The following is a 9001-nucleotide window of genomic DNA, read 5'->3' as shown; positions in this document are numbered from 1 at the left end:
CTAGCTCCCCGTGCCTTTTCGAAGTGCATGGAAGCTATCCTGGTCGTACAGACAACACAACAGATGGTGAGCCTCATTTGCCTCCCAGGAATTAACCCACTGTCCCCTCTGGCTCGCCATAATAGGAGGTGGGGACCCACGGGCTGTAGATGCCTTGGCACACCAGTGGCTGATGCTACTGTTGTAAGCCTTCCCACCGATCGCCTTGCTCCTGCTGTGTCTGGAGAATATCAGGCAGGACTGGGTCAAGGTGCTCCTAGTAGCCCCCTATTGGCCCAGGAAAACCCTGATGTAGCTCCTGAGTGGTCAGCTGTGGAGACTGCCCAAGTGCTGTGACCTGCTCAGTCAGGCATGGGTGATCTTATGGCATACTGACCCATCGAGCCTGTAGCTCTGGGTTTGGCCCCTGAACAGCTGCATTTAAGCCATAGGGCAGCAGTGTGGAGAAGTGGTTAGGGCTCTGGACTCTTGACCGGAGGGCTGTGGGTTCAATCCCAGGTGGGGGATACTGCTGCTGTACCCTTGAGCAAGGTACTTTACCTAGATTGCTCCAGTAAAAACCCAACTGTATAAATGGGTAATTGTATCTAAAAATAATGTGATATCTTGTAACAATTATAAGTCGCCCTGGATAAGGGCGTCTGCTAAGAAATAAATAATAAATAATAATAATCTGTGTCTGTCCAGTAGGGTTATTGACAACTTACAAAATGCCAGAGCAGTGCCCACATGTTCCCAGTACAGGTAAAAGTGGAGCGTCTTTCAGACATGGTGTCTTCCTCGTGGGTTCGACCCCACGATTTGTCCCATGGCAATAATATTGCATTTGTTGCAGGACCTGTATATTGAGGGGAAATCCCCCTCTACATTAAAGGTCTATCTGGGATCTACTTCAAAATTGACTCGGTCTCCCCAGGAGCTCAGCTTCCTGGCGGGGCAATTTGTGAAAGGGGTTTGGTGGCTTCGGCCACTTATGAAGGACATTGTTCCTCATTGGAGGTTAAACGTGGTTCTCAGTGCACTCTTGAAGCCTCCATTTGAGCCCATGCATTCAGCTGAGCTGAAGTATTTGTCATTCTGCAATATTACCTTTGAGACGGCTTTGGTATACTCACCCATTAGGTAATGTTTATATTTCGTACTCTGGTTCTCTGAAATAGAAATGAAACCATTTCACAGGCTCAGCTGAGCAGCTTTGGTATAGAATATTCAGGTTTCGGGTCTTTAGGAGATAAACACCCATTAGGTAATTAGGTTACATTTCTATTTCAGGGAACCAGGATTATGCTTTAACCTAATGTTTTTCTTGCAAATAGTGTATTCATGCATGCTGGTGTGGGAGATGTTAGTTTGGCTGTCTGGCAGGCTGTCACATGGATCTGGTTAAAATAATGAGATTTCTGACGAGGTCATCTGCATGAAATATGCTGTTGCTCTGTTCTAGGAGAGACCGGGTTGTGATTTGATCGGGGAACAGAGATTTTACTCCATCACCTCTAATCCTCCTTTTCATCCAGAGAATTTGTCAGCCATTAAGTGACAGCTTAATGAAGAAAATACATTTAAAATAAATTAATCCTAGTGGTCAAGGGAGAGAAACTAAATCCAGTCATCCACACGCCATGCAGGGAGCAAACAGGCTGGCAGTCAGGCACAGCAGCAAGGTAAACGGCATGTTTGTGCATGTTTACTTATTTACTGAACTGTTCGAATTCCAATATGATTTGTTATTTATGTCTGTTTTTTATGCAGGACACACACATTGTATATTTTGTTAACCATTACATGCTGTAAAATATTCTTTTATAGTCATGTTTTTTTTATATAGAATGTTTTAATGTTCTTTTATAGTCATGTTTTTTTATATAGAATATTTTAATGTTCTTTTATAGTCATGTTTTTTTTATATAGAATGTTTTAATGTTCTTTAATAGTCAGGTTTTTTTTATATAGAATGTTTTAATGTTCTTTTATAGTCAGGTTTTTTTTATATAGAATGTTTTAATGTTCTTTTCAGATGCTACATATGTATTTTATAGAGATGCATTGTGTTTTCCTGTGTAACGGAATTAGTATGAAAACACTTGAGCGAAGATTTCTTACTGTTATTTGTTATTATTTTAGATCTTTCCCACTTCTACTCATCCCCATTTAATCCTGAAATGCCACAAGTGAATAGACATTGTGATGTTTTTTCTAATTTTAAATGGTGAGTATTGATTTTATATCTACATTTGGAACTACAGTAAATTGCAAAATGCATCTAAAAATGAAATTTTATATCCTGTGTTGTATGGTGGTTTTGACACTTGTTCTCTGGAAGTCTGATTAACAGCTATGTTAGGACTGACAGAAGTTCATGTGACTTATCAACACTGAGACGGCTTTCTGTGGGTTATCAAACACACTCCTCCCGTCTTCTCCCAGGCCTGAGCAGTCAGGAGTAGTGCGAAGCTTGGAAGCCTGTGTGATAGATTACACTCTTTATTCCTACCTGTCAAGCAGGCCTTTCATTAAGACTTCTTATGTATCTGTATGCTTCCTGCCAGGTATATAAAGGCAGAAGAAAAGCTGAGAGAACATGAAGCCACATTGTGGCTTGGAACTTGGTTTCAGGAGACTGCATGGCACACCAGGAGAGACTTGGGGTTTGATACAGGAAAACTGCCTCAAACTAGGTCTCCTGGAACCAGATTTCAATCACTGTTCCTGAAAAACTGGCTTTGTGTTTCCTCTGCTTAATGTGCTAAAATCTTGTATTTTTAAGTTGTCCAAATAATAGTCCTAGAGGACAACAGGCATACACTACCACAAGTTTATATACAATAATGACTGCATACCTACTGCATAAATAACGAAGACAACTACATAAAATGTTATCGAAGCCGAAACATTTTAACTGTGTAATTCTAAGGTATGTTTCTATGCAGAAAGGCTACATTTATGTGACTAGACCCCGTTCCTTGTATCAAACACAAGATCTGTCCAGCAACACATAATGTATTGCATATAAATATTTGGGATTTTCAAGCACAGTATGCTACAGGGGGTCATGGCAAAATATTGTACTATATCTGATATAGTAATGTACATACAATATATATATATATATAAAAAAATTCTTTGGATGTATTTATATGTGTAAAACATTTCAAAAACAGTTCTTGACATTTCTTCTTCCTTCTCATTCCCTTCTAACCCCCTTCTCCAGTCTCTTTTCTCCTGATCCCCCCTGTCCTTGCCCCCTGGGCCTGTGCCCGTTCCTGCCCTGCTCGCTGCACCTGTACCCCGGAGCGGAGCTGCACTGTGCTGTGTGACCGCTCCAGCCTTGCTGACCTCCCCAAGGAGTTCCCCTGCGAGGCCGTGTCCATCAACCTGGACAAGAACAACATCAAGTTTCTGTCTGAGAGGGCCTTTGGCACCCTGCCTTCCTTACGCTACCTGTCGCTAGACCACAACAATATCTCCTTCATCACGCCAGGGGCCTTCAAGGGTCTGCCCAACCTGGTGGAGCTCAAGATGGCTCACAATGAGTACATCCGCTACCTGCACACCCGGACCTTCACTGCCCTCAAGCGTCTGGTCAAGCTGGACCTCTCCAACAGCAACCTCTTCAACATTCCCGACCGCATCTTCCTGGAGCAGGTTGCCCTCAGGGAGCTCCTCTGCTTCCAGAACAACTTCCGCCGGATCCCAGGGGCCATCCGAGGCATGGAGAACCTGACACACGTCTACCTGGAGCGCAACAGGATCGAGGCCGTGGCCTACAACTCCCTGCAGGGCCTGAGCAACCTCAAGTACCTGAACCTGCAGGAAAACCACATCAACATCATCCACGACCAGGCTTTCCAGGACTGCCGGCGGATCGAGTACTTCTACCTGAACGACAACCTGTTGAGTGACCTGCCCCGGCACTCATTCAAAGGTCTGAGGCGTCTGAAGATGCTCAACCTGGGCGGCAACCTCTTCACCAACATCTCCAACACCTGGTTTAGTGACCTAACAGAGCTGGAGGTGCTCTACTTGGACAGGAACCAGCTTACCTTCATTGAGGAGGGAGCCTTTGAGAACCTGACCAGCCTTATCTCCCTCCACCTCAACAGTAACAACCTGACCTCCCTGCCCTTTTTCGTCTTCCAGCCCATCTACTTCCTGGGACGGCTCTACCTCTTTCGTAATCCCTGGGAGTGTGATTGCACCATGGAGTGGCTCAAGGAGTGGATGGAGAACTACAAGCTGGTCAGGGACATTCCCTGCACCTCTCCCCCCTCGGTAGCTGGGCTGGACCTCAGTGTGGTGGTCTTCACCAAGTCCTTGGATGGTTTTTGCCTGGACCCTGCCGAGCTCAGTGTGACCTCCATCGCACCGACGCCCACCGAGGGCCTGCACTACACCACAGAGAACAAGTTCAGCAACCTCATCTCCAAGCTCTTGCATCAAGAACTCAGAGAGCCTGGAAACTCCACCGAGACCTTCAGGAATGCGTCACTGCTGGATGGAATAGATGATAAAATGTCTGCTGGAGTCTTGCACTCCCAGATGAATGTGCTGCTGCAGGCTGTCCTGCCCTGTTTAGCACTCTGTCTCCTCAATCAGTGATGTTATGGTTGCTTTCCTGATTGATAATCAGTATGTGTCCTTATATGTTGAACTGTGCCATCTTACAAACACCCCACAATTCATTGCTGGAGATCTGGCAGCACAATGGGAAGGCAACTTTGTTTGGACCTGGCTGTTTTCTGATGTATCATGTGCACTTTCCCTGCTTGCGGACGGTATGTTACTGATAAAGCACACTGATCCTTTTGAAAACCATTGTAACTTCATGCATCAATCTGGGTAAGACTGGGGGTTAGATGCAGAAGGCCTTGCAGATTGAGGCAGTTCATCTGCATCTAGAAAGGAAACTACACAAAACTGGTTGGATATTAAAGCCAACAAAAGTTTGTTCTGAAGCCTAGAATCTTACAATCATGTTAGTTTAATAATTAATTTGACTGAATTTGATTTGGATACACTACTTTATCAAGCAAGAGATCCCCTGAAAATATAATAAATTAATTAAAAGTGTTTTAATGGATGAATACTTAAGAACGTGACTTTAAATAAGACCTATTCTGACTTACAGACTATATAATTGCATGTGCTTTGCATAAGGTGTAATATATAATAAACATTTTAAATAACGCTAGACACAATATCTTATATGTTAGTTCTAAATAAGAAAGTGCCGTTCCTGTATGTGATTAGTGTAGAATTCTGGCATATTCAGGCAGGCAACCTTTTTTAAGTGCCACAAAAACCTCTGCAGGTTCCTTCTGTTACCGTACAGATGGTATGACCTGTTTTGTTCATTCAATTCAATGACTTTGGATTTCCAAGCAATTCATAAATGCATTAATCTTCTTTAAACGTCAGGCTGATCTGCTTTACGCAGAGCTGCTCTAAAAGCCCTTCGCTCACTTAAACAAATGGAGGAGATTTAGCATTTTGTTTCTTTCAGTTATGGAAATAGCTAGGACTGATACGATCTTTCTCTTCTTGAAGTTTAGCACAGAGCACAAAGGAATTACAGGGACAATTATGGTTCATTGTGTATCTGTTTTTTTTAAGGCTGGATGCAAATAAAGGGAAAACTTGCACGTAAGATTTAAAACTATGTTATTTCTTTCATGCCTGTTTTTAGCTAAGTAGATTTAAATTAATCTTGCACTTTTATATAGAGAACAGATCCGGCCATTTTGTTTGGTTTGCAGAATCAAACCTTAAATACAGGACATGCCTCGTTTGCGGCACATATTTGTGTTTATAAATTAATCTGTTTGAATATAACATCACAGACATAAGGCCAAAATAGAATGCACAATTATCCAGTTGTAAATTGTTAGTTTAGACATTACAGGTAGTCATTACAAGCTAACTCTTAAATGCACAATTCCTCTTCCTTTGAGTTTCTTCAAGGTCCATTGAATTATTAATGCCAGATTGCTGCAAGAGAACTTTTGTTATTATTGGTGACAAGGCAGGAAAATGTGCAAAATCCTATGCTGAGTGTTTTGTATACTTTAAAGACACAGTGTTTTTGTATGTGCCATGTTTGTTGTTTAATGTTATTCTCTTAAATAAACAGAGAAATAAGCCAATTACAGAGTTTTTGTTAACCTTCTTTGGTTGTATGTTATGAAATACATACGCAAACGTTAAGGAATGACAGGCTCGGCTCAGTTCACACTGCTTTAACGCATTAGTCTGTTTTAATGGATTAAAACTCAATATGAAACAAACACGATTATATCCTTGTAGACTGTCCTTCCAGTAAGGATTTAAAATATTATATATATATATATATATATATTTGAAAATGTTATTGTGCCATTTTCATAAAGCTGACACTGTGTTTCCATATATATTTTTTGCAGACCCATAGGCCATAGACCCATAGGAGTTGTTGTCATATGAGTTTTGATTCAGAATAAACACTACAGACATCAGATACAGAAAGTTTATTATCCTGCTGGGGAGGCAGTCATGAAACTTGGTATTAACATGATTTAGTGACAGCAGGAAACTACATTTTTGATCCTCACTTGGTAGGCAAAGTCAGTCTCTCTCTAATCATCTCTAGGATTTTATGTGCAAGTTAATTAATATCAGTAATTTTTTTTTGGGGGGGGGGGGTAATTAAACACAACATTGCAAAAATTCCATCTCAGAAACATTCAGAGCAATTACAAATCAAACATTAAAATAGCATTTTCAGCTACTTATTGTAAGGAATGTGCTATTATGGGGGTTAACTGCTGTTATGCACATTGCATGCCTGTTGAGATAGTGCTGAGGTTCCTCCACAACCCACTCTGTTCTTGACAGGACTGAACCTTTCTCTTAGCTTCTACAAACCTGTTACATCACCAGTGATGAAGTACAGGGGAGAACATGTAATTCCTCCTGTGACTGACTGGATAAAATCAGTTGTGGCAAGAAGTCTGAATAAAAACTTACAATACAAAAGTCATGTACCTGGGCAGTTTCATTTGAGGAATGACTCTGCATTCCCTCCACAACAACTGAAATACCTTGCAGACTTGTCATGTCCCTACAGCAGAGTCCCTCAAAGTTTTGCCCTCAAGGCCAGATGACATCACCTGGAACAGTGCAATGCTAGACTGCAACGTACTGGAGCAGCAGGGGAATTGAAGGTATTACATTCTACTGCTCTGTTCTCTAAATCTCTGTTTGGGTTCTGTATTTTAATGACATTTCATTTGACATTTTGAAATGAGGGGTTAGTTAAATGTAAAAGTAAAAGTGCTCCTTTTGTAGCTCTCATCTCTTGGTCACCTCTTTGTTTGCCAAAAAAAAAAAAATCAGGTATGTGCAATGAACATGCTGAGCACTGCAGCTACCCAGACATGTCAAGAATATTGCCGGAATGAAGGAATGCAATGGAACAAGAACAGGTTTTCTATTTAGGTAAAAGGTCAATACATATTGTTCACCCGAGAGCAGTAGAACTACTGTATTAACCAAATCAATTACTCGGAGCTGCGACATAAAACAAGCAGGCTTCAAGAGTAGAGTTGGGACTGTGTTGCGTCCCACACGAATTAGAATATTTTTTGTACATATTTATGAAGGTACTGCCACCCTATTGTTATAGATGTTCAATCCACATTATTGTGTGGAGAGTTAGTGGTAGGGTCCTGCATTCAGGTTTAACTTTAAATGTAATAAAGTATAAAATAGAATTCCTTTGTGTCTGTGTAATACTGTGCTGCATGTATTGTTTATGAGAAAGTAAAAACTGGACGACTGTGAATGTAAAGAGCAAGTGTGACACCTCAAGGTGTGGCCAAAGACGCACACCGTGCGTTACTCAAGCAGACTAGATGAATGCCTTGCTTCTCCTAAACGGAAACTCACAAGCGTTTCCAGTAAATGATTGAATAGCAACAGCTACCAGCTGGCTTGGTGCCTTACAGAGCCTGTTCCTGTTGTGGTTTTGAGTCTGCAGCTTTTAATGAGCACGTTCACCATTCAGCTATGGAATATTCTGTATATATATATGAGAGAGAGAGAGAGAGAGAGAGAGAGAGAGAGAGAGAGAGAGGAGAGAGAGAGAGAGAGAGAGAGAGAGAGAGAGAGAGAGAGAGAGAGAGAGAGGAGAGAGAATGAATGTATATATAGTATGTATAGTTTATAAAATATCTGAAATGAGGATAAGGGACAGTAAAGTTTAACCAGTGTTTTTTGTTTGTCTGTAGTTACTTGTGGGTGATAAGCACGTCCAACTTATTAACAATTTTGCTTGACATTGACCAGTGCTCATGTACAGTAACTGAGAGAGGTACACTCAACTTGAACAGAAGATCCTGTTGTCAAGGTTTTTATCCCTCTTGTGTCCTGTAAATGTAATGTTGGCAGTACACTGTAATGTCCAGTTTGAGACATATATGGAATTGTTTTTATAATGTCTCCCCTGAGAATAAATGGAATTCTGCCTGGTGTGTTTTCCTGCATAATAAATATGGGATATTTTCCCTTTTCTTTACCTCAGAAATTGTCTATTTCTGCATGTCCCCTGGCATCAGGAATGGTATTTTATCCAATACAGTACACTGATCCAACTAATGTAGGTGGTGAGGAAGCGTTGCAGACTGCAGTCACCCCTTTGAGAGTTAATTAACTGTATGCCTACTGCCTCTTACTGCTGCCCCTCAAGTGACAGGTGACTCTAAAGGTTTATGGGCACACTATATAGTTAATGGGGATGTGCTATGAGAATTAACGGACCCTGAACATGTTAGGAAGTTTATAGCAAATACATTGTGTTCAATTTGAGAATGCACTATGTTTGTAAGTGACTGTTTAATGGGATAGGTAACACAAGGAGAACACCTTGGTATCCTGTTGATTACTGCCGATATATTTTTGGTCATTATATTTTAGGTGTGTTTTGAAAGGAAAGGGTAAGGAGACAAAAGACAGATGACTGTGCATA

The 9001-nt window shown here is 41.3% G+C and overlaps 1 protein-coding gene across 1 annotated transcript; it reads left to right on the top strand.

Annotated features, from left to right (window-relative positions):
• Positions 1-1365: 1365 nt before the first annotated feature.
• On the top strand, positions 1366-6130 carry nyx (nyctalopin). The gene is made up of 3 exons (XM_034010597.3): positions 1366-1664; positions 2125-2209; positions 3212-6130. The coding sequence occupies exons 2-3, from the start codon at positions 2188-2190 to the stop codon at positions 4597-4599; spliced, it is 1410 nt and encodes a 469-aa protein (XP_033866488.3). The 5' UTR covers positions 1366-1664; positions 2125-2187; the 3' UTR covers positions 4600-6130.
• The last annotated feature ends 2871 nt before the right edge of the window (positions 6131-9001 follow it).

The sequence above is a fragment of the Acipenser ruthenus genome, chromosome 8 (assembly GCF_902713425.1).
Source record: "Acipenser ruthenus chromosome 8, fAciRut3.2 maternal haplotype, whole genome shotgun sequence".
In the NCBI taxonomy this organism is placed as follows: domain Eukaryota; kingdom Metazoa; phylum Chordata; class Actinopteri; order Acipenseriformes; family Acipenseridae; genus Acipenser; species Acipenser ruthenus.
This window is presented reverse-complemented; position numbering and strand designations above follow the sequence as displayed.